This window comes from Panthera uncia (assembly GCF_023721935.1).
Source record: "Panthera uncia isolate 11264 chromosome C1 unlocalized genomic scaffold, Puncia_PCG_1.0 HiC_scaffold_3, whole genome shotgun sequence".
NCBI classification, from domain to species: domain Eukaryota; kingdom Metazoa; phylum Chordata; class Mammalia; order Carnivora; family Felidae; genus Panthera; species Panthera uncia.
The window spans coordinates 54,314,690-54,337,083 of record NW_026057584.1 but is presented as its reverse complement, the minus strand read 5'-3'; the positions used below and the strand labels follow the sequence as shown (position 1 = coordinate 54,337,083).

General features: G+C 36.6%; 1 protein-coding gene across 50 annotated transcripts in view; it reads right to left on the bottom strand.

Annotated features, from left to right (window-relative positions):
- TTN (titin) overlaps positions 1–22,394 on the bottom strand; it is a 275,095-nt gene that overhangs the window by 141,323 nt on the left and 111,378 nt on the right. For 25 of the 50 annotated variants that reach the window (XM_049615442.1, XM_049615431.1, XM_049615432.1 and 22 more), the window contains 27 exons: positions 21,669–22,073; positions 21,173–21,232; positions 20,686–20,763; positions 20,447–20,524; positions 19,760–19,846; positions 19,444–19,524; positions 18,388–18,471; positions 17,905–17,988; positions 15,813–15,896; positions 15,505–15,585; positions 15,280–15,360; positions 15,027–15,110; positions 14,677–14,778; positions 14,143–14,250; positions 12,004–12,084; positions 11,520–11,597; positions 11,221–11,304; positions 9,479–9,559; positions 8,975–9,190; positions 7,599–7,676; positions 7,319–7,393; positions 5,299–5,376; positions 4,744–4,827; positions 4,413–4,496; positions 4,140–4,223; positions 764–838; positions 17–109 (listed from right to left, as the gene is read on the bottom strand). In XM_049615442.1, the coding sequence (XP_049471399.1) occupies positions 17–109; positions 764–838; positions 4,140–4,223; positions 4,413–4,496; positions 4,744–4,827; positions 5,299–5,376; positions 7,319–7,393; positions 7,599–7,676; positions 8,975–9,190; positions 9,479–9,559; positions 11,221–11,304; positions 11,520–11,597; positions 12,004–12,084; positions 14,143–14,250; positions 14,677–14,778; positions 15,027–15,110; positions 15,280–15,360; positions 15,505–15,585; positions 15,813–15,896; positions 17,905–17,988; positions 18,388–18,471; positions 19,444–19,524; positions 19,760–19,846; positions 20,447–20,524; positions 20,686–20,763; positions 21,173–21,232; positions 21,669–22,073 (2,688 nt within the window). Of the gene's footprint in view, positions 1–16; positions 110–763; positions 839–1,611; positions 1,687–3,630; positions 3,934–4,139; positions 4,224–4,412; positions 4,497–4,743; positions 4,828–5,298; positions 5,377–5,548; positions 5,633–5,844; positions 6,004–6,191; positions 6,270–7,021; positions 7,115–7,318; positions 7,394–7,598; positions 7,677–8,974; positions 9,191–9,478; positions 9,560–10,290; positions 10,375–10,599; positions 10,684–10,976; positions 11,061–11,220; positions 11,305–11,519; positions 11,598–12,003; positions 12,085–14,142; positions 14,251–14,676; positions 14,779–15,026; positions 15,111–15,279; positions 15,361–15,504; positions 15,586–15,812; positions 15,897–17,904; positions 17,989–18,387; positions 18,472–19,443; positions 19,525–19,759; positions 19,847–20,446; positions 20,525–20,685; positions 20,764–21,172; positions 21,233–21,668; positions 22,074–22,394 lie in introns of all 50 variants that reach the window. The other 25 variants (XM_049615448.1, XM_049615455.1, XM_049615484.1 and 22 more) reach the window with 24 other exon arrangements.

The window sequence follows — 22,394 nt, the reverse complement described above, 5'->3', positions numbered from 1 at the left end:
CCAAGAGAAGCTGTACCTCTAGGTGGTGTCACCTCCTCAACCTCTTCTATGCTAGGTGGTTCTTCTGGGATCTCTTCTTCCAGAATAGGCTCTTCCGGTTCCTCATACACTTTAAAAAGATTATTACTTTGTAAATAATAATTATTTTTGAATATTAAACTAAAATGATCTATCTGAAAACAGAGGTCATCATAAACATAGGTAATCCATAGCTCAACATTTTTCCAGTGCGTCAGAACTCACTAGTCCTTGAAAAAAATCTATGGGGTCTTCAAATACATTAGGACCTTTCAAGAATTTCATATTTGGAAAGGATATCAAAGAGAATTTAGTTAAAATTATTATCATTATTTTTAATGGAGATGGACTTGTTTGAAGGCAAACATTCACTTAGCGGTATAAGTCAGGTTTTCTGTACCAACTACTCAGGCTTAACTGGGAATTTCTTTTGGGTGGGTATATTCTGCTATTGCCAACCACATCATTTGATGAAAAATTCCCCATGGAAAATACAGTTTCGTTTCAAAGAGTGTCATTAAAAGAAAACAAATAAATAAACAAACAAATAGGCTAAGCGTGTGAGAAAGGAGAGTCAGTTGATTTTCATTTGCCTGCCCAATTTTTATTAGGTAAATAATAATTTCTTTTAGAGCCTGAATATGTTTATTTTCTGAAGTGAAATGTACATTTGTCTCCTCCAAATATTAAACAATGATAAGACAACGATGACTTGGAATATCTATTTTCTTAGAAAGTCATCTACCTTCAATCGGTGGAACTTCCTCTTCTTCAAGGAGAATGATTTGTCTTTCTTCCATTTTCTTAGGCACATCAGGAACTTAAAAGATATTGATTGTTTTAGGAATTTAGAATGCAAGAACCAAAGAAGAGTGCATAAAGACCAAGTTTCCCATTTTTCAACACAAGGTAGTAAATATCAAAATACACATGCACAAGATGAAACATTGAGATTTCACATAATCAGCTATTGAAACAAAAATAAAGAGGTTTGTGATTTAAGACTAACAGCCCATTAAAGAGATATTCTACTGTTTATTGCTGGAGCCTCTACTCTTTTAGAAAGAGCAACAGGTACTTCATGGACTGGCTTCTTAGTTACTTCGGGCCCTTTAAAGATAGTGTTTTTATCTTTGAGAAGTAACGTATGTAGAGAATCAACGTAAAATACACAAACACAAAGCGGGGAAAAATGACATAGCACAAACATGGTTGCAACAGAGTCACAAATGGGGAATGCAAATGACACACCACACAAAGCAAACGTTTATGTTGAACATCCTGTGTGGACAGCATCACAGTTCAACATCAGTACAACAAACACATTCCTGTTTTGGGGAGATGTACCTTTGGCAGGAGGAGCCACTGCTTTCTTAAGACCAGGAGGAGGCACCTTCTTTTCTGGTTCAGGTTTCTTAAGCACCACAGGAACTTTAAAGATATTATTTGATTTTACAATTTAAGATACACAAACACAGAGACACCAGACACAGCAATAATACAAGTTATAGTAACAGATATTGAAACAGAACACTGGGACTTTTACGGATAGAAAGAAGTGGCAGTGTCTAATTTGCTTGGGAGTAGCAGTACCTGTGGCGGGGGGAGCCTCCTTTTTCTTAGGAATGATCATTTTCTTCTCTGGCACTTTCTTCTTAACCTCAGGCACTTTAAAGACATCATTTCATGATAAGAATTTATTGTGAGGGACAAAAAAGAGAGAACACAAGAAGTCCACACACAGAAAGAACACATGCAACAGTTGCTCAGGGTAGAGCTATAGGGTAGATCAGGAGCCCAATGTTATGATATAAATAGGTTTTGTAGAGCAAGGGATCAGCAACCTATTTGAATATCAGAGGACAGATGCTGTCATTTCATCCATCTAAATTTCACTGGTAATTTATTGAATCATTATCTATAAAGTATTTCTGAATTCTTGAAATCTAATAAAGGACCAGCATGGGGTATCTGGGTGGCTCAGTCGGTTAAGCATCAGACTTCAGCTCAGGTCATGATCTTGCCGTTTGTGAGTTCAAGCCCCGCATCGGGCTCTGTGCTGACAGGTCAGAGCCCGGAGCCTGCTTCAGATTCTGTGTCTCCCTCTCTATATCTGCCCCTACCCCACTCGCACTCTCTCTCTCTAAAACATAAATTAAAACATTAAAAAATTTTGATAAAGGACCAGCTTTACCATTTCACTGCTTATATGATATTTAACCTGGTGGAGGGGTTATGCTTATTTTAAGTAGTGATGCCATGACCTTTAGCAGAAAATACTGAGCTTTAAGGTATAACTATATGGACTTTGTCCTGTACTATGGTCTGACCTGGATAATTCATTCAGTGATAGAGCACTTTCACATACCTTACTTTATTTTGTCCTCACAATAATATCTGAGCCCGCTAGAACTGATACCAGTCTCCCCATTTTAAAGGAGAGATACCCGAGGCTCAGATTGGTTAAAAGACTTGCTCAGAATAATACAGCAAGGAACAAACCCAAGGCTAAAGTCAAAACCTGCTGGGCTACCATTTATATATATGTAACACAAGACATAAGCTATTCCATAATATTTTGAGAAATACTTCAATCCTTTTTATCTTCATCCTGGTGTTACAAAGGCACTTCATATAAATGGCTGAAGGATGAAACTTAGGAAAATGTATTCATAATGTTTAGCTTGGCAGAATATCTATATGAAAATTATGATGTTTGGGGCGCCTGGGTGGCTCAGTCACTTAGGCGTCCGACTTTGGCCCAGGTCATGATCTCACGGCTCGTGAGTTTGAGCCCCGCGTAAGGCTCTGTGCTGTGAGCTCAGAGTCTGGAGCCTGCTTCAGATTCCGTGTCTCCCTCTCGCTCTCCCTTCCCCTGCTCATTCTCATTCTCTCTCTCTCTCTCTCAAAAATAAACATTAAAAAAATTAAAAAGAAAGAAAATTATGATGTTTAATAAAATTATTGGCAACTGGGTAGAACTTCTGTGGCAGTACTGGGACAATATTTTCTTTTAACTTTGTTCTTGAATACTGTTTTGCATCCAGTGAAAAGTGGATATCAGTGTTCCTGAACATTTTTAGAAATAAAAATGTGCCACTCTATTCTATAAATATAATTTTTCCTAAACCCAATTCCACCACAATTTGTCTGGATGAAAATGTTTATGGATGAAGAATGTGCATTCACTTAGGGGAAGTATACCTTTGGGTGGTGGAGGTTCCACTTTTTTAGGAGCAGGAACAGGGACTTTCTTCTCTGGTACAGGTTTCTTTGGCACTTCAGGCACTTAAAAACATTCATTTTAAGACATTAAAAACCGCAGGCACAGTATTATATATGTAACAAAAAGACAAATGAGACTAAGACCACGAATGACTAAATAACATTGCATGTCATGAAATCTGAAAAGACATTCAGATCATTTACGATAGACACATATGACAGACACAACAAGAAAGGCACACATGTCTGGAACGCTTTCTAAGGTTCAGATGGTAGGCAACGTAAAGAATGAAGTAGTATAGATAAGACTGGAGATGAATACGAAAGATGGAAAGGCAGAATGCAACATAAAAGAGGTCTTGATGACTCCAAGAAGAGTTGCTATACCTCGTGCAGGTACTGGCACCTTAGGTTTAATTTCTGGAAGAACTTCCTCTTCTTCAGGTACAACTTCTTCCTCAGGTATGAATTCTTCCTCCTCAGGAGGAACTTCTTCTTCTTCAGGAGCAATTTCTTCTTCTTCAGGAGCGACTTCTTCTTCCTCAGGTAGAAATTCCTCTTCCTCAGGTAGAACTTCCTCTTCCTCAGGTAGAACTTCCTCTTCAGGAGCAATTTCTTCTTCGAATGGGACTTCTTCTTCCCGAGGTAGAGCTACAGGAACTGGAACTGGCTCGCGTTTCTTGGATATCACTTTAAAGATATTTATTCAATCGTACAAGTGTCACTTTTACGTACACTATTCATAACAATGGGATAACATGAAACGCAAATATTCTGTTATCACAGAGCATCGATTGTCTCAAATTCAATGTCATTAAGCATTAATTGTAATTAGTGAGGCAGTATAATACCAGTTAGTTTTCCTTTTTCTCTGTTTCTGTAAGAAACTAATGTACCTTTGGGTGGTGGAGCTTCCACTTTTTTCGGAACAGGTGTTGGTTTCTTTTCTTCTGGGATGAGCTTCTTGGGCACCTCTGGCACTTTAAAAATATTATTTGTCTTTAAGAATGTGTTCTTTTATGTTTTGGAGCAACGAATATGAAAATAATCACAGATGCCTGACTTTTACATTTCTTATCAACAAGGTTTTAAAACATGCAATGTTATGGGGGAAGGTGTATGTGAATATACATAACTGAAACCCACACTTAAATGATGAAGTGATGTACCTTTTGCGGGTGGAGCCTCTACTTTCTTAGGTATAGGAACTGGCACCTTCTTCTCAGGCACAGGCTTCTTGGGCACTTCTGGCACTTTAAAGAAATTATTTAGAGAAAAATGTTACATGACATAAAATTTTGAGTTTAAGCATAGTCTCAAAAAAGATTAATAAAATTATAACCAAGGCATTTCAAGAAGCATTTTATTTTTAAAATAAATTTTTTTCTTTTCCATGAGGGAATATTAAACAGTTGCATCCCGAAAGAGCATAGAATTGAACTGGTTAATTTTTTCCTTATATGCAAATGTGAAATAAAAACATTTCGCAAGTTCATGTACCTTTGGCAGGTGGAGCTTCCACCTTTTTAGGAGCCGGTACTGGTACTTTCTCCTCTGGTACAGGTTTCTTGGGTACTTCAGGAACTTTAAAGATATCAAGTAGGATTAGTGTCAAATTCTTCACCCATCGATAAGGACCCAACAATTTTAGGACTTAACTGAAGCATCATATAATTTTACTTTAAGAATGAAAATAATAACAGCCACAAAATAAAGGCAAGGAGAGGCACAAAATTTAAATAGAGAACACTGAGAAAACACAGACTGGTGATAAAGACAACACACAATGCCTGGTAAAGGGTGATCTTGTCCATTTTGGTATTATAAGAATTTACCTTACAGTAAGAACTTTCCACTAAAGACAAAGAGCCAAGCATTTAGCATCAGCATGCTTTGATGGCAAAATTTAGAGATGAATACATGGTAAACTGCTTTTATGACCAGTTGGGAGGCCCTTGTCTTGTTAATATTGTCATGGGGAAAGAAGTTTTATCAAGTTATACTACGTGAATAAATTATTACATTATCCCACTGATGGATTATAAAGAGATGTACCTTTAGCTGGTGGAGGCTTCTCTTTTTTAGGAATGGGCACAGGAACCTTCTCCTCTGGCTTCTTAGGAATCTCAGGCACTTTAAAGATATTGTTTATAGGTAAGTTCTAATTACTAGTAACAACACATCTGTATAAAGCACAATTAACATTTCTAACAACAGAGAGCAACACACACAAAGTTGTGAACTCAGAAGATACTCATATGGAGATTAAGGCTTTTCTATGGTCATGTTATGAATGGTGGTATACCTTTTGCTGGTGGGGCTTCCTTCTTTTTGGGAACAGGAACAGGTTTCTTCTCTTCTGGAACAGGTTTCTTGGGTATCTCAGGCTCTTTAAAGATATTATTAAGAATTTTGGGAATGTTGCATGTAAGATATAAAATGTGAAAAGTAACTGCAGAAATCATACTTCAGCATAAGTGTCTGTTTCTAAAATAAGCAGAATTGGTCATCAGTACTAATAAGCCCCAGAGTCTGACCAAATGAGACACCTAGACTCTAGAGATGCTGCTGTGTATCCCTTTGTCAAGAGACATAATCTACCTTTGACTGGTATCACTGGTACCACTTCTTCTTCAGTTATGAGTTCCTCTTCTTCATGAAGATACTCTTCTTCCTCTTCATAATATTCTTCTACTTGGGTGACAACTTCCTCTTCAAAGGCAATCTCTTCTGGTTCTCGTCTTTTGGGTACTTCTGGCACTTTAAAGATATTATCTTTAGGTTTGACATTTACCAATTACTCAAGGAAATTAAGACACATAGGAACATAGCCATTTGTAACAGAAGAAAGATCAGGCTTTATCTTTCCCAGAGAAGAGTTTCACACGTAGAACTGAACATGACTTTTACAACAAAGAAGACAACACATTAAAAAGAATATTAGGTACCTCTAACAGGTGCTGTTACTTCTTTTTTAGCAATAAGTACTTTTTCTTCTGTGACAACTTTCTTGGGCTTCAAGGGCACTTGAAATTTAAGTATAAGGAGATTTATTGTCAGAAACAGGCTACCTAGCCAATGCTTGCTTTGTCAGACTTTAAGCAGACAGAATAATTTTACAAGTCTTTCATGTGATAGATATAAAACTGTTCATTTATAAGAAGCTTTATATGTTCCATGGAAATGCTTCTGAACCTCACTGGGATAAAAACGGACAAAAATACTCAAGTAAGTTTGAAGTAGCAGAACCCAGATGTGAAATTATGTTTAGTGTTCAGGTATCTCTGCTTGTAGGAAACATCCTTTACCGAAAAGCTAAATTTGCCTCTGGGTAAGTATACTTTCTGAAAGTGCAGAGAAATTACTTCATACTTAGAAAAAAAAAAGACTAGGCACTGAGTTAGATTTTTTGTTTTTAAGCCTTTAAAATAAGTTTAGAATGAATAAACAGGTATTAAACCGTGGTCAACACTGTTATATCATTATATCAATTTAGATAAGTTAGGAATGTGTCAAATGGTTACCAATTTTAAATCCAAGTATTCTATTTTAAATATATTGTAGCCACAGCTTTTGTATCATAGGCTAAGGATACATTTCAAAACAACTTTTTGTTTTATAGGTAACATTATCTACTTATCCTATGTTGACAGATTTTTCTATCTAATAAATCCCGATGATAAAAGACATACAAAAACAAAATGAAGCAAAACATAGCTACCTTAATTTTAAAAGAGACATTATAAAAGATCACAATTTTGGAAGGAAATCATTATACCTTTAACAGCTGGCTCAGCCACCTGCTCTTTTTCACGTTTGGTAACTGAAATGTGTATTTTTTCCTCAACAAGTTTCTTTGGTTCTTCAGGCACTTTGAAGACATTAATTATTGAAGAACATTAAAACCAACCACACAAATACCATATAAATAAAAAATACACAAAAACTGTGAAATGTAAGAATCAGGACCACAACACATTCAGTAAAAACAAAAAACAGCAGACAAGGTAGTAAGACACATTTATAGAACATAGGTAACAAAGATGTTTCTCGTAGTTATCACTCTGCAAAGTACCTTTGGGTGGTGGAGGTTTGAGTTTCTTGGGAATGGGCACTGGTACTTTTTCTTCAGGGACAGGTTTCTTCGGCACTTTAAGATATCAATATTAACAGATTTAAAAACCAGATTTCTCAAGAGTAGTAAGAACAAAAAGAAACACAATGTACAACATAATACCGCCCCCCCCCATACACACACACAATTTGTACGTTGCCACTTCAACACGTGTGTATAGCATGACAGACATGTAGGAAACATGGGTCTCTTAGAACTGATAACATTTTTCTCACTGTACCTTTAGTTGGTGGGGCCTTTGGCTTTTTGGGAACCGGTTCTTCTTGGACAGGCTTTACTGGGAGAGGCTTCTCGGGTTCTTTAAAAGTACACACAGGGTATTTAATGTTAGACTTTGGAACATAAATAAAACATGCTATTTCCTAAATGGACTCAAAGAACTAAAGTAATATATCTTTTATTTACAGTGTAGCCATAGCCTCTAGAGCTGAATGAGAATCACAGGTTCAAGGAGATTAAGGTCTAAAAGCTTATAGTGCCCTTTCCTCCTGGCTTTTAGGTCACTGTAACTTTCTCTTACATATTAACATTTTCATTTCACTTCAGGTAGAAAAAAATCATGGTTAAGACTTCTTTCTAAATAATGTTGGCTTTTAATGCTATCTGTACAACCACATAGAATGTTCTCAAAGTTAAGCTATGAAGTATCAGAGATTGGGTACATGAAATAATAATATTGATTCATTTCAAAATTCCAGTAGGAACTTAATTCTTTGAGTAAAATAAAGAAATTGCAGCTGAAGTTATACTCAACAAATCTGATCTTCATTAGATATAACATAACTGCTTGTGTTAGCCTCCTCTGTCTTTACTTCTGAAGCAGTCTTGTCAAGTTTTTTTTTAACATGAAATTTATTGTCAGATTGGTTTCCATACAACACCCAGTGCTTATCCCAACAGGTGCCCTCCTCAATGCCCACCACCCACTTTCCCCTCCCTTCTACCCCCCCCCCCCCTCCAATCAACCCTCAGTTTATTCTCAGTTTTTAAGAGTCTCTTATGGTTTGGCTCCCTCCCTCTCTAACTTTTTTTTCCTTCCCCTCCCCCATGGTCTTAAGTTTCTCAGGATCCACATAAGAGTGAAAACATATGGTACCTGTCTTTCTCTGTATGACTTATTTCACTTGTCAAGTTTTGATGATGGGAACCCATCTTTTGAGTTTTACATCAAATGGAAAACATTTTTTTTACAAATATTTTTGACTCATGGAAAATATTTTTCAAAAGACTATTGTACTCGATAATAACACATTTTAGAATAAGATATTCAGAAATTTCTGATCATGTATTACAATGATCATGGGCCCTTGCAGATAAACTCTTAACCCTTTTGAGAAAGAAACTTAGGGACATTTGCTATTTTGTGTCTAAGCAAAAATGAGGGGGAAATAGGTTAGTCTCAGAACCAAAGTTGAATAGTAACCTTAAGATTTATGGAGATTTTTTTCTAAAAGTTACCGAAGAACCAAAAACTCCTGAATTTGTCAAATGAAGTAAAGTTCTTTGCAAATGTCTTTGGGCATCCAAACTTCTATCCCGTTCTAATGGAATCTGAAAGTATTTAATGTGGTGTCAGGTGTGCAGTTTTGCTCATACCTGTGACATATTCTTCATGCTCTTTATACTCTTCATAATGCTCAAATTCACGTTCCTCATATTCTTCATATTGGTCATATTCTTCTGTTGGCTCATACTCCTCAAATTCTTTATAATCATATTCCTCATATTCTTCATATTCCTCTTCCCGTTCTACCGAAACGGTTTCTTCTTCTTGAGTGTAAGACCATTCTTTCTCTTCAGTTACAGTTACTTCTAGAATAATATTGACAACAGGCAGCATTTTACTTCAAGCCCATTTAGGAGTGATAGTGACGATGCACTTTGATTTCATTCTTATGTGATGGATTCATGCACTGGTTATGGGAGACCCTGACTGTCCTTTCTTCCTCAAGGATTAAAGAATGTACATTTTGCTCTTTATGATTACAAATGTTAGATGTCCTGCCATAAGTCAACATAAGCCAGGAAAGGTGGGAGTCAAATTAGGAAGTAGCAGGCAAAAAGCTGTATAGTTTTTTATTTAGTCAAAGCTCAACATACCTTTCACGGGAGGAGCTTCTCTTTTTGGAACTTCAACGGATACCTTTTCTTCTTTAACAGCTCTTTTTCTGATTTCAGTGACTTTAAAAAGAGTAATTATTAAAAGTGAATTGCAGGATTTTGAATATGTACATGTTAAGAGCTACTGTGTATGAACCATCCACAGACAAAGACAACCATCACCATGCTCGTCATTATTTCTCATTCACATGGCAAGAAAAAATCAATAGACTGGGAAATAAACATGGTCTGTGATACAAAGGAATACTTTTTCCTAACCTGCTTAATGTTTCAAAGATATTGAATGCCTTTAAGAAGGTCAGGGAGTGTTTATAAGAGACTTCAAAAAGACACCCAGCCAGCATAAACAATGACTAGAGAACAAGCATTAGGCAGAAGCTTGAGTCACATAAGTAGTGTCTTCGCCTGAATTCTAAAGTGTTCTCAATAAGCTCCACTGGCACCATGTAGAAAATCCAGGCTTTAAAAAATTTGAAGTTTTGTCAAAGACTGCCACACAACACAATCATTTCGGCAGATGAGTTTAGTATACAGACAATAACATATTAGAAGACGAGTCCATTTTGAGGGAAAGTACACGTTTGGGGGAGCTTCGCACTTTTGCGGAAAAGAAGGAAGAGAGTACTTTCTGGTATCAGAAATGTTGAGTTTTGAAGTGACAGGAAATAGCGTGTGCATACGACTTATTTTATAATAAAGTATTCAGATTATTTTCTCTAAAGATCCCAATTCCTCTAGGTTAACTTCAGTACCTACATGCTTCTTTCGAGTTTTGAAAAAAGTTGGTGTACCTTTTGCTGGTGGTTCCTCCTCTCTTTTAGGTTTGAGTTTTGGAATTTTTTCTTCTGGAACAGCTCTCTTGGGCTCTGCGGGCACTTTAAAGACAGATTTCACTTTAAAGACTTGTTTCCCTCATTCAAACCTCCAAAAGGCAGTCAGAGAATAGTAACTCAAACATAAAAGACTTGACATTTGCATTATTTCAAACATACAAAACAACTAGAGCAACAAGAACAACAAACAACACCCATATAACCAGTGCATTTGGTAAAGAGAATAGATTAAATACAATATTCTGTGTATTGAAAGGTCTCATGTACCTCTTGCTCTTGGAGGCTCTTCTTTTTTAGTCACAGCAACGTGAACTTTTTCTTCCTGAGTAATTTCCATGTGCCTCTCAGTCACTTGAAAGATAATTTTAGGATTTGGGAGTTAAATTACTTACTTAAAGTGGATTTTTTTTTTTTTTTTGTATTGGCCAGAAAGTACTGTGATTTTAGACTATGACAATTCACAACACACACACCAATAAACGTCACAACAGGTTAATACTCCACCCATAGATAAGGCAATAATACACCATTGCCTCCGACATACACCAGTAACCCCCACACACAAGGTGTGAGCCAAGGTCAGCAGCGAGAGGATGAAAAGACAAGACACGGTTCTTGTTTTTGTGCTGGAGAATTTCATTTACCTTTGGTTGGGGGAGGTTCTTCTTTCTTAACCACTTTTGGAGGAACCCTTTTTTCTGGAACTGGCTTCTTTGGCTCTTCTGGCACTTAAAAGATATCAAGCAACACAATCAAGCACACAACGTGGAAAATCTTAAACACAGGCACACCTTTTCTTGTTAGTGTTACACAAATCTGAAGAACGTACCAATTTAAGATGAAAAAGACAGACATTATGCAAGAAAGAATAAAATAAAGCCAATATACCTTTAGCTGGTGGCACCTTTTCCTTTTTAGGAACTGCAGCAGGGATTTTCTTTTCTGGCACAGTTTTCTTAGGTGCCTCAGGAACTTTAGAAAGATGAGGTTTAAGAACATCAGTTTGCATTACAGATAAAGTGACATGTGGGGCTTCGCTTTTTGTAAAGACCATACGTACACACAAACATTAATGACTGAATCAGCAAAGATGTTGATACACGTGTGAGGACAAAATTCAGGCAGTCCTCAGAGTCTTTATAGCTATTAAAGCAAAGGGTATCATATTCTTTGAGAGAGAACTATACCTTCAGCTGGTGGAGGCTCCTCTACCTTAGCAGGAATTTTCGGTTTCAGCACAATCTTCTTCTCATGCTTCTCACGCACTTGAAAAGATTACAAAATACATGTGTAGAAATGCCCAGATTTCTTTTTTTTTAACTGTTTATTTATTTTTGAAAGAGAGAGCACACAAATGGGGAGGTGCAAAGAGAGAGGGAGACAGAGAATCTGAGCAGACTCTGTGCTGTCAGTGCAGAGCCCAATGTGGGGCTCAGTCTCACAAACCATGAGATCATGACCTGAGCTGAAACCAACAGTCAGGTGCTTAAGTGACTGAGCCACCCAGGTGCCCTCAGATTTCTTTTCGATAAAAATATATGGAATCTTTTTACTTAGACGTGATGGCTATCAATACTTGCAATACAAGTGATAAACTAACCACAAGAGGACATAAAGAATGGGACAAGCCAAACACACGTGGGGCTCAAATTAACACAAGAGTCGGTGTACCTTCGGCAGGTTCGGCCTCCACTCTCTTAGAAATAATGTGCATCTTTTCTTCCACGACATATTCCTCAGGCTCTTCCATCACTTTAAAGACATCAGTTTTTAAAAAAGTTGTAGTGCTTTTCAAGTTTAACTTCAGCTGTAATTTATTACTTCAAAGAGCAATTAAAATAATAAACAGTTTAACACATGCCAGATTCCCGATTGTTCCCATTTAAGATACCCAAAGAAGTGCATTTTAGTCAAAGCATGTGCCTCAATAAAGCATGTGGAAAATAAGTTTCAATAATTTAATTTTCAAGTGTATCATAAAGATAATAATGCTTGTATTCACAGGAAGAACAGGACAAGTACACGACATAAAAAACAATCCTAGTGGCTAAATTAATAAGAACACAAGCATTTGAAGATAGGTTTCAAAAATAACAGAGCACTCTAGGTTTGAAGGCTTCAGGGCAGAAACATACACTTGAGGAATTGTAAATGGGTTTATAAAAAAGCCTGTATTACATATGAAAAACCTACTGAGGACTTGGAAACTGGGTGGTGTATTTTTTTCCATCTTTGTGGGGACAGGTATGGTAGAAGAGACAGGTGTCTTCATATGATTTTTGAACCTATGTGTATAGTATTAATTATAGAATAGAATCTAGTTATAGACACATCTCTTTACACTAAAAGCCAACTTAACAGACTACCCATCTTCTCCCTAAATCTTCCGGGCTTAATGAAAACTTAAGAACATCATAGAACATCTCTCTTTTTAACTAGAATCCATATACAGAAAGAGATTTATAATGTGTACTGTCAAAAGTTGAAATCAGATTCATGCAGTGAGAACTTCCTTTTTTTTTTTTATTTTTTTTAACGTTTATTTATTTTTGAGACAGAGATAGAGCATGAACGGGGGAGGGTCAGAGAGAGGGAGACACAGAATCTGAAACAGGCTCCAGGCTCTGAGCTGTCAGCACAGAGCCTGACATGGGGCTTGAACTCACGGACCGCGAGATCATGACCTGAGCCGAAGTCAGCTGCTTAACCGACTGAGCCACCCAGGCGCCCCGAGAGCTTTCTTTATACACATGTTATGTTTGGTTTCCCAAACATGTCTAAAAGGGATGGGGCCCTCCTTTGATCTATTAGATTCCTGACTTACACCCAACACCGTGGCCTTTCCCAGGAAGCACAACAGAACCGGTGGGCTTCCTCTTGGGACTCATGTCCCGTCTTGCTCTGCTCCAAGCCATTCCGTTATGATTGCCCCTGGGAATTTTATATGGACTTTTCTTCCACGTGGAGAAGAAGTGGGGCGCATTTACTAGCCAGAAATGCACTCTCAAGGGCATCTACATATAGAATTCTATTTATCTTTTTATTAGAAAAAAGGTCAATTTGTTACAGAACTTACTGATTTTTCTTTAAAGCAGAGCTATGTCGGAAATTTCTTAAGGAAGTTCTTTCAGATATATAGCTTCAGCCAGGGTGCTGCACTTTAACAGTAAACCTAGTGGTATCTTACTCATTGAAAAGGACTGAAATAAAGCTTATTGTTCAATCCTTATGAAGCAATAGAGAACTAGCATTATAGGTATGGGGACATCTGAATAGCTAATTCAATCAAAGATATTACATCATTGTTTTCTCCACACATGAAATATAAGAAAAGCCTATGTGTTCAGTGCTTCACTATCAAACATGGCCTTGACTTCTGGAATATAATAACACAATTTCTTATTCATTTAAAAACTGTGAGTTGTGCTATCAACACTGCTTTATGTTACCCATGTTTTAGACATTAGACTACCAGGTGAAGTTTATGCTAGCCCACCATGCTGAAATCGAGTCCTGTCTACTGAAAGGATACATGTGTATGGCGATACCTGCACCATGAGTAACCTATAAATATGAAGCCTTTTCTCTCCCCCTCACCTGTAGCCAAGTAAGAGAGGATGGACAAGAAATACATTGGATGTTTACTCTAAGTCCTGCTCCTGAATCTTGTGTTTTGATCAACAGATACATCTAATGAGGCCCACAGATGCTCACTGAATTTGTGTCACTTTCATTAATCTGAGAAACAATCTGTGAAAGAAAACAGCCCATCAAGACTCCAGATCATCTCTGGATCAGGGCATTGTTTACCTTCATATTCTGTAACTTCCACTTCCTCCTCCTCCTCCTCTCTTTCCTCTTCTCTATAAACTGAAACGGACACTCTTTCCTCTTCTGCTGAATAACTCCACTCCTCCTCTGCAGGTATTTTAAAAGATAATATTTAATTTAAATTCAGTCTCCTGAAATACTGGTAATAGCCATATGTTCCCTACAGATAGATAATGGTTCTTCTCTCTGCTGAGGGCGTGGCTTCATAGTGCTTCCCTCATTACATGGAAGTGAGAGCTGATTTAAGATAAGAGAACAGTACAGCCCAAGACTGAGAAGAATATTCAGATGATGTCCAAGTGTGGCCACTTTGGACAATTATCACATTTTCAGCACCCCATTCACTGTCTTGGAATGATTTAGGACCAATGCAGACACAAAAGACTCAGTCTCAGAAAGCTATGGCAGGTAGACACCGATAAGGACAACTTGTAAGGTAAACAGTCACATCTGGAAAGAAGGACATTGAGGAAACACACACACCCATTTCCCCCCTCACTTCTGATTATATACCTTCATGTCGCATGACTTCCACTCTTTGAGGAACTGCAACAGATAGTTTTTCTTCGGCAGCAAATCTTTTTTCTTCTACCACAGTTTTCTTAGAAACTTCAGCTTTAAAAAAGCATTAAAGTTGAAGTTTAAATTTTAAGAATCTTAATAATTTTCTCTCCCTAGGAGTTTGGGTAATAAATACACAATATACTGTTCTCACTAACACAATGGGAAAACAAGTTACGTAACACATCACAAGGATGTACACATAACAATTCAATCAGAAGAGAGACGGAGGGTCACGCAGAAAGACACGTGATGGAACAAAGGAAGAATTCACAAGCTAAAAGATTTTTGTCAAATCCTACCTCGGGGAGGAGGAGCTTTCTTAGCGACAGGAACTGGCACAGGAACTTTTTCTTCAGGGACGGGTTTCTTACGTAGAGCTGGCACTTTAGAAACATGTACTTTTAGAACCTCAGAGTCATCTCACTGAAGGCCAACCCCAAACACAGATATACACCCACAATGCACTCAATATCACAGAACTAACAAAACTATCATTTGCCTTGTCACATAATATTATGTAAGGTGGTTCTTGGAAAGAGAGAGAGGCGATACCTTTTGGTGGTGGAACTTCTTCCTCTTTTTGAGGAACGGGTCTTTTTTCTTCAGGAACTTTCTTCTTTGGTATTTCTGGCACTTAAAGAATAGTATTTGATTTTAAAATTCCCAGAACGGCAAAATAAATGAGCAACACAGAATTGGCATGCCCATGAAAGAAGACATGCAATTAAAGAAGCCTCAAGGAAAGATAAGGTTATTTATGAAGATGGAATTAAGTACCTGCTGGTGGTGGAGATTCTTCTCTTTGAGTCACAACGGTTATTTTTTCTTCTGTGACAACCCTCTTCTGTACTTCAGGAACTTGAAAAGACATGAATTTTTAGAAATGAATTTATATTTTCCCAAGTAGCTAATTTACAGCTACTTTGTAAAAGAGTAGGCAGGTGGACAGGCACTTCCGTTGAATTATTACTCACACCATAAAACACTCATTTTGAATTAAAGTAACTCAACACATAAGGAAACACAAAAGTGTTTTGTACTCAAGACATAAAAATAGGGCTCCTTTACCATGCAAGACACCGTACCTTTAGCTGGTGGAACTTCCTTTTTCTTTGCGACAGGAACAGGAATCTTTTCTTCAGGGACCGGTTTCTTTGGCACCTCTGGGACTTAAAGTTTTTTAAACAGAACATTAGTTCAGACATATACCACTTTTATGAATGGACATAGGAACACACACAAATCTTTAGTAGTTAATTAATGTTATAGAGTTTCGATGTATTGGCAAAATAACACAGAAAATTAGACTATAATGTTACAAAGGTCATGATGTGATAAATGCCACAAGTAGTGTTACAGAAGCATTCAAGCAACTAAAAGTGAGTTATATACACAAAAAATATGTACATAACTTATTTACATATCGGTATGTTTTTGATAAAACAAACCAGTGACTACACAAACAATATAGTGTGTAGATATAGAATATAGCAAAGTGTCATTATGCTTTGTATGGAGAAATGGAATCCATAATGACAATGGAGTTAATTTATCTAAGACTATCTTAGACTAAGGCATATTTAGAATAATTGTATCTATATGTTAACATATTTTTCCCATTTCTCTTCTGATTTTGTTTGTTTTTGATGCAACTGTAGTGTGTTGAAAAATCAGGAAACACTCATTCTAGAGTAAATTGGCTTCTCCATCTGATATCCATGTGTCAATGGCTTTGGGGAGCTCTGTGTGTGAAATTTTGTGGGTATGTGCATATATGCTTTTCTCTAAGAGGCTTCATTGTTTTCAAAAGGATCTCTGACCCAAAAAGGTTAACAACAGTTTAGTTTATCTAAGTGTCGATGGTGTGGAATTTTTAACCAGCAGATGTATTTTATTTTAACAGGATGCATTACTAGCAATAATTGTTTCCATTTCAAACAGGATAGCAGTTTTTGTGAACTCCTGCACTTCTATACTTGCATTTGTAACATCTCGATGTAATTATACAGATACACATTTCTGTCTGTATATATTATCTATATATGGGTGTTTATGCATATCTATATATGTTACCATGTGTATTTATTTCAATGGTGAGACATGTCTCTGTGTCTCCTTCAGGAGTGATCAAGTGGCTTTGGTATTAGTATTGGTTTTAGTAATATGATCTTTTAATATATTTTATCTTCATATACTCATTATTTTCTAATGATTAGATAATCAGAAATCATTTTACAAATCATTCGATTAAAAAAAGAAGACCCAGAATTCTGAAACAGTCAAGAGTTTGAGAAAGAGGAGAAACAGAATTGATTCAGGAAGAAACTGGACAATGGAAGTCAGGCAAAATGGGAACATGATGATTTCAGTAAGCCTAAATTGGATGCTAATGAATTCTTGCTGAATCTCTCTGTAACAGACCAGATGTGTGCAGTCTATAGTTTCACTGCATCCATAAAGTCGTGTCTTATACCACCACCCGCCCCCACAAAACGAACCAAATTCAAAAGCAAAGTAAAGGATTAGCACATCGAATCCAAACATACCTAGACCAAAAGGCCTCTGACTAGATAACAGATAATCGTAACATTTATGGCAAATACTGACATTCAATTAAAGTCGGGAAACACGGTGAAAGTACATGTCGAAAATCAATGTTTCCCACTATTCTAGACTCACCACTATGGACTTTTCAGAAGAGTGACAGTTACTAGCAGCATTGTACAATCTTTGCCTAGTTAATATTCAGTTCTGCCAAACACCGTCAGAAGGTTGCTACTCTTTGTCTCTCATTATAACTCATGGAAGTGTTTTGTATTAAGAAAAACATCCCATATATAAGGGGTGAAAGAGTTTTTCTTCCAAACACGCCTGCTGAATACGAGTTTCACAAAATTTCTTCTTTCTCTGAGATAGGAAAGATATTAAAAATTTAAGACAGCAGTTTGACATAGTTACTTCTTTTAAGAACACTTTGGTAATGTCTTTGGGATGTTCAGTGTCATAAATAATGCATGCCAAGAGTACAGCCCTGGAAGGTGGTAAACAAATGAAAAACACGAGGGGCATCTAAAAGACACAAAATACTAAGACAGCATAGCATGCGGTTGAAGACCACATAAAACAAAAGACTGGCATTTGGGGCAAAGGGTTGCCCCATGATCAGTTCTGGTGTACCTTTTGGGGGAGCAGCAGGTTCCTTTTTGGGTACAGGAACGGGCTTTTTCTCCTCTGGCACAGGTTTCTTGGGAACTTCAGGAACTTTAAAGATACCATTGTTCAAACAATGTTGAGAATTCGAGTCTCCTTCTGAGACATTTAAGATTATACTAAAGCATAAATCCTCAGTAAGAGTGTAAGAATTTAGGAAGTAATTAAACATGCTCTACTTGTGGTAGAAATGTATGCTAAATAAATCAGTACCATAGAGACACTACATACATTCCATGAAACAAAGACCCAGTTAGTATGGTCTAAATGTTACTGATACTTGCATAATACATTACCACAATTAATGAAATAAACATACACAGAACTAAATACATTACAAATTGTTGACAGATGCTGTTTTGTTAATACACAGATCCCATAGAGAAAGATACAAAAAAAAAAAAAAAAAGACAGACATGGAGAAATTTTTTCCCCAAAATATTATTCTACCTTTGGCTGGTGGGGGCTCCACCTTTTTAGGAACGGGAACAGCAACCACTTCTTCTGGGACTGGTTTCTTAGGTGGCTCAGGGACTTTAAAAAAGAGTGCCATTTTTGAGAAATCTTGTGTTTTTACAACAAGGTATATGTGGTTGCAAGGTAGTGTTAAAATAAAGTGTAGACATTTCTCTTTTATGACAAACGAATGCAAGAAACTTCTACGTGAGAAACGAGTGTGAAGGGAACTGAAAATGTGGCTGTTAGTCACCTTCGACTGGACTGCAGGAGCCTCCACTTTCCTAGAAAGTGCCCCAGATGCCGGTTTTAGAAACTTTACATGTACAAAGCGACTGCATTATAATGATTGCATTAGATTACCTTAAATAGTTTTTGTATCCTAAATATGTAACGATTTGGGGAGGGGGTGTGGGGGAAGAGCCCTAATTTGTAGCAGCTGCCATTTTCCAATTTCTGTGATGGTGTAAACACTCCCTCCCTGGCTACCGAGCATGGTGACATTGTCATGGAGTTGGGAAGAGATGTGCAGTTGCCCACCGCAATCCAGTACTTTGACTACGTAGGCACAATAGATGGAAACAACCTCAGAAACAGAGATAATAATAATAAAGTGCAGTCAAAGTGGAAGCAGAGAGTTTTAACTATGATCATGGTTTTTAATATAATTTGTTTAATTGTAAGTTCATATAGTTTAACTTTTAGTCATGGAGGTATTGCACACTGGGTCGCAGCATCCCTGAAACTTAACCATCAGCTCTGGGGGAGTTGGCATGAGCTGGCTCCAGGACATCAAATCTCTATTTCCAAAAGGCTGGTCGCTAGATTGTAAGGTCTCTGAAGCAGAGAACAGAGTTTCCATTTATGTTCATTCCTCTCTCCTGTGTGCTCCTCATGGTCTCCCATCCCCCTGTAATGTCCATTGTACACAGTGGCCATAGGTCTGCTGACCGTGTGACCAAATCCATTATGCAATATTAACATATCCAGATGCTTGGATCTGCTATGGAAATTTTAAAAGATTTTAAACTTAGAAGGAATCACTAATACCTTTAGGTGGAGGCTCAGTCTTTTTGGAAACAGCAACATGAATTTTCTCTTCAGTAACAGTTTTCCTTTGTACCTCAGGGACTTTAAAAAAATGTACATTTTAATTACTGGTGTGCCATATTGTGGGTGGTAATTATAATTTACAAAGAATATTGAAATACGAATTAAAACAGAGACAATGTGCAATGAGAAGATGACAGAGAGCTACAAGGAGACAGAGATGCCTATAGAATCACAAGTTAGGTAAGAAGAAGAGGGATAAAAATTCATCTGACGCCCTTCCATCTGAGCCCCCAAATTCAAATGTGCCTTATACCTGTGACTGACACTTCCTCCTCTGTGTGAGAAGCAAAGAACATCTCTTCTTCTGAAATAACCATCTTCTTTGTATGCACAGCTGGGACTTCAAAGAGAGCATTTCACATTTAGTATTTGTTTTTCTAAGACAAGATACCAGATCAAATACATAGATTACATACTCTGTGTAAGTCTTTAGATACAGAATGAATGGGTTAATATGAGAGCTTGAGAATAAAGTCAGTATTGACAAGAAAACAAATCATGTTTTGATATATAAGGACAAACAACCCATGCAGCCTTTACCAAACATTATTAAGTGGGAATCAAATAGACACAACTTCTTCACACATAATGTGGTGCTTTTCCAAATCCATTACGGTTTCTTCACATGAACAAGAGGATGGGGAATATTATATGCAATGGGATGCATTGCATAGTAAAGTTAGAAGACTATTCATTAAACAAAGCCTTCCTTAGATTAAAAAAATTATGTAATTTTAAAGCAAAATTAGAAACAAAGGGAATGTTATTATTTCCTTAAATTATGCGTTATGTGCAACTCGACATAAAATATATACTGTATAAACATGTCTTCATGTTGGTAGTTTCAGGTTTGTGAATTGTTTAGTAATATATGTACACATATCCATAGACATAAATAAAAATGTTTAAAACTTGTAGCTGGAAAGACAAAGATGTATACCTTTCACTTCAATTACTTCTTCCTGCACTGGAGTCCGAGAAGTTTTTTGTGGAACAATCTTCTTTGAAACTTCGGGTACTTAAAAAATATGTACAGATATATTTGTATTGTGAAGAATACTGCTTTGCACAAAATTTAAAAATACTTTAGATGATTATATAAATAACTAACACGGGAACATACATCAGTAAACAGACGACGTGTGTACATGGTACTAGAAATGTTTTAAATCATAATACCTTTGGTAACTTGAACTTTCTCCTCCTCCATTCTTCGAGAAGTCTTTTCAATTTTTTCAACTACTGGCTTCTTTATAACTGCAAGCATTTTAAAGAAATTGCAGTACTTTTAGAATTTCTATTAAAATTCTCTCTTTCTCCCTATGTATCCATATATGTATGTATATATGTTTACATGCATATATAATATGTATATAATTTTAAAGAAAGAAACAAGTTTGGTACTCTGAACTTTAAGTACAAGGTTCTGTACTTCAAATATTTTGGTTATTTTTAAAAATATTTATCATAATAATCTTTTTATGATCTTTTTAAATTTTGCATTAAATAAATTAGATATTCTTAGGAAAAAAATTCGTTGATACAATAAAGCTTAGAGAAGAAGTTGTGCCTATTGGATTGAACTGGTGGTTTATACATCTTTGCCAAACAAGCCATGATAATGATGTTGATGCTCTGATCTACTTAAATAATTCCAATTACATACCTTTTGGAGGCGGTGCTTTCTTTTCAGGCACTTTTGCTGGAACTTTTCTCTCACGGGATTCTTTAACAAAAACAGGAATAAGAAGGGATGCTTAAATAGGTGAGTTCTAGTAGTTTGTATCAATTGCAAAGGAAATCAGAATATATAATCATGGAAAGTATTGTGTTTGGGATCGTTATTGGAAACACGATCCCTTGCAGCTGGATTTCGAAGCAGGATCAAGCAGAGATGCAGCAAGGTAGTGGGAGTAAACCCTGAATTTCTGCATTAGAAAATAGCACTCGTAATTCAGTAATAGGACTGAATGTTTCCACTTATAATGTCAAAGCCTGAAAATAATTACAGAAACTTAAAGATTAAGTTTCTAAAAATTTCTAACCTTAAGACCTAAATGATCACTTCATTGATTTCATATCCATTACAGATCAGGGTAACAACATTGAAAATACGAGGAACTGAGAAGAAAGAGAACAAAAGGCGCCCAGTTGATACATACCTTCGTAAACCTCCTTTTGCACTTGAATTACTTCTTTCTCTTGGTAAGTTTCTTCCCACTCTTCTTCCCCTTCGTCATAACCTTCTTCCCTTTCATAGTATTCCTGGCCTTCCTCGAAATCTTCTTCCCATTCCTCATGAACCTCCCTTTTAGCTTCTACCTTGGTCTCCTCATAATCTTCATCTGGTTCTTCATAATAAGGTTCTTCAAATGGCTCCGTGTATGGTTCCACTTCTAGTTCGTCGTAAGGTTCTTCCAAAGATTCAATGAAAACTCTCTTCTCCTCATAGACGGCACGCTTTTTCTCATACACAGCTTCTTTTTCTTTCTGAACCTCTTTCTTTCTGGTTATGGTTTTTATCTTCACTTCTTCCGCCTTGGAGGATACATCGATGATTTCAGGAGCTAAAATGAATGAATGAATGAATGAATGAATGAATGATACATCAAATGACAATATTAGCATATTAATTATATCCATTACCCATAATTATATCCATATCCAATTACTTCATAAACCAAAGCCTGTTGTCAAACAATATCAGTGTTTGGATCTCAGCGTTATGTCGATAATTTGTCATATTTTCTGTGTGTTGAATCCATTTAAATTTTTGTTGACTATGGAACACAATAAAGAGTATCAAGGTGCACTCTACTCTTAATTTGAGGATTTTTCCAGTGTGAACAAAACAGCATTCAGTAAATATCAAACGGACACACCCTCCA